Source organism: Micropterus salmoides, unplaced genomic scaffold, assembly GCF_014851395.1.
Source record: "Micropterus salmoides isolate LMB-PRFRI ecotype aquatic unplaced genomic scaffold, ASM1485139v1 Ms_hic_scaffold_9, whole genome shotgun sequence".
Taxonomy (NCBI): Eukaryota; Metazoa; Chordata; class Actinopteri; order Centrarchiformes; family Centrarchidae; genus Micropterus; species Micropterus salmoides.
In genome coordinates this window covers 21,348,183-21,350,378 of record NW_024044681.1, presented here as the reverse complement: position 1 = coordinate 21,350,378, position 2,196 = coordinate 21,348,183, and the positions used below count along the sequence as shown (strand labels likewise).

The 2,196-nt window shown below is 35.2% G+C and overlaps 1 protein-coding gene across 1 annotated transcript; it reads left to right on the top strand.

Moving 5' to 3' along the window:
• The first annotated feature begins 75 nt into the window (after positions 1 to 75).
• On the top strand, positions 76 to 2,196 carry LOC119895789 (olfactory receptor 146-like). Its single transcript, XM_038709102.1, has one exon. It carries the CDS (start codon positions 525 to 527, stop codon positions 1,506 to 1,508), a length of 984 nt encoding a protein of 327 aa, XP_038565030.1. The 5' UTR covers positions 76 to 524; the 3' UTR covers positions 1,509 to 2,196.

Below are 2,196 nucleotides of genomic sequence, written 5' to 3'. Positions count from 1 at the left end.
CATTTTACTATTGTATGTGATGTTTTTGGATTATTACTGCTACAGTAATGTGTATGCTGCAGTTTACTGCTGTTTAAGGTTTAGCTCATTTTAACTATAGTTTATACTGTTGGTAGTTATCAACAGAAGTGCATTATATTCCACAAGATCATAATGTTTGCACTATTTGAGAATGTATGGTATGTTATTTTAGATAAAATGTGTATTTTGAGATATATATCCAGTTGACCGGTATATCTGATAATGTAATAAGTAGTTTGGATGAGTGCAATGAGTTTATTGGACTGATCAAGGGTTTGTATGGCGCTGAGTGGCTTATGTACAAGAGACACAGGAGATTGAACATTGACTTTATTTGACATGAGCTCAGAAGAGGGCTGCTCCTTTTATTAGCCACTCCTGTCAAAGCAGGTAAAGCCTGACACAGCTTCATGATCACAAGAGAACAACAGAACACAGCACTGACACGCTGAAGAGAACATTTATCTACATCAACAACTGCACTGTGGAGAAGAAAACTTGAAATGAACTTGTTCAACTCTGCTCTTGGGGAAAACATCACTTTTGTGCGTCCTGCATATTTTGTCATAAGTGGTTTATCTGACATCCCAAATATCAAGTATTACTATGTCTTTCTCTTTTTTGTTTATATTGTGTCAGTACTGGGAAACACAGCTGTAATGGTTGTAATAATCATGGATCATAATCTGAGAACTCCAAAATACATTGCAGTTTTTAACCTTGCATTTGTGGACTTGTTTGGTAGCTCTGCTCTGGTGCCTAAACTTCTTGACATTTTTCTGTTTAACCATCCCTACATCCCATACAATGACTGCATGGCATTCCTTTTTTTCTGCTACACCTGCCTTTCAATGCAGGCTCTTAATCTGGTCGCACTCGCCTATGACAGACTTATAGCTATAATCTTCCCACTGCACTATCAAGTGAAGGTGACCCACAGGTCCATGCTGTCTTTGATTGCCTCTTTCTGGGTCTTGGTCATTACTGCTATACTTACTGCAGTTGGCCTTCTGACAAGACTTTCCTACTGTAAGTCTGTGGTCATTAATAGCTATTTCTGTGACCATGGCCAGATGTACAAGCTTGCCTGCAATGACTATTTTCCCAACACTGTCATTGGTATGTTGTTACCACTTCTAATTCTTTGGCTTCCACTGGTATTTATCTTGTTAAGTTATTTATATATTGGCTATACATTGTCTAAAGTATCCACAGTTCACGAAAGAGTGAAGGCCTTTAAAACCTGCACAGCTCATCTTTCATTAGTGGCAATCTATTTCATCCCAGTATTAATCACATTTACTATGAGTGCACGTATACATCCAGATGCCAGGATCATAAACCTGTCTCTGACCTCTGTCTTCCCCCCCATGTTGAACCCGATCATTTATGTTTTGCAGACAAAAGAAATCAAACAATCTGGGAAAAAAATATTAAAAATCAGAAAGCGATCCAAAATTACAGTGAAGAAAGTAAATATAAAATGACCATTTCTGTGTATGCTTTCTTGTGCCTTCTGTTTAGGACATGTAAATTACAGTAAAGTAGTGTGAAAGCATTGAAAAAACAGCTCTTGTGAGGAACAGATACTTGTGTAACATCCCACAAATGATTCAACATGAAATTCAAAATACAAAGTAAATAAATAACATAATATAAATACAATAAATAATCTAGTTTGAAATCAATTTGAGATCGAATAACAATTTCAAAAATTGGTAAGAACTACAGTCAGCAGTGTGACACATTTACAACTACAAAAAGACTAGTTTTCTGCTAACTGTTTTAACTTTTGCTTGTGATTGTGTGATAACTTCAAAGACATACTAAAAACAAGTTCTTATGATCAAACAGTTTGTCTCTTTGCATATGTAGTTTTGATCGTGTCTGATGTGTAATAGAAAATGCATGTTGTTTTCTTTCATCTTTTGATACAACATTTAAAACATACAAATAAGCTGATATTTTATTTCTAAAATCAATTATTAAACAAGAAAGATTTATTTCAATCAAATGTAGTAATGTTTTAAGGTCATGGATACCTCATAGTTGCATTTAAAAAGGAATGAGGTTTGTCTTGTTTTCATGTCTGCTTCTCTTTTCTGAATGAATCTACTGTGTTTTGTAACTCAGCACAACTTTACAATAAACCTCTCCAGCCATTCTGGGACATGA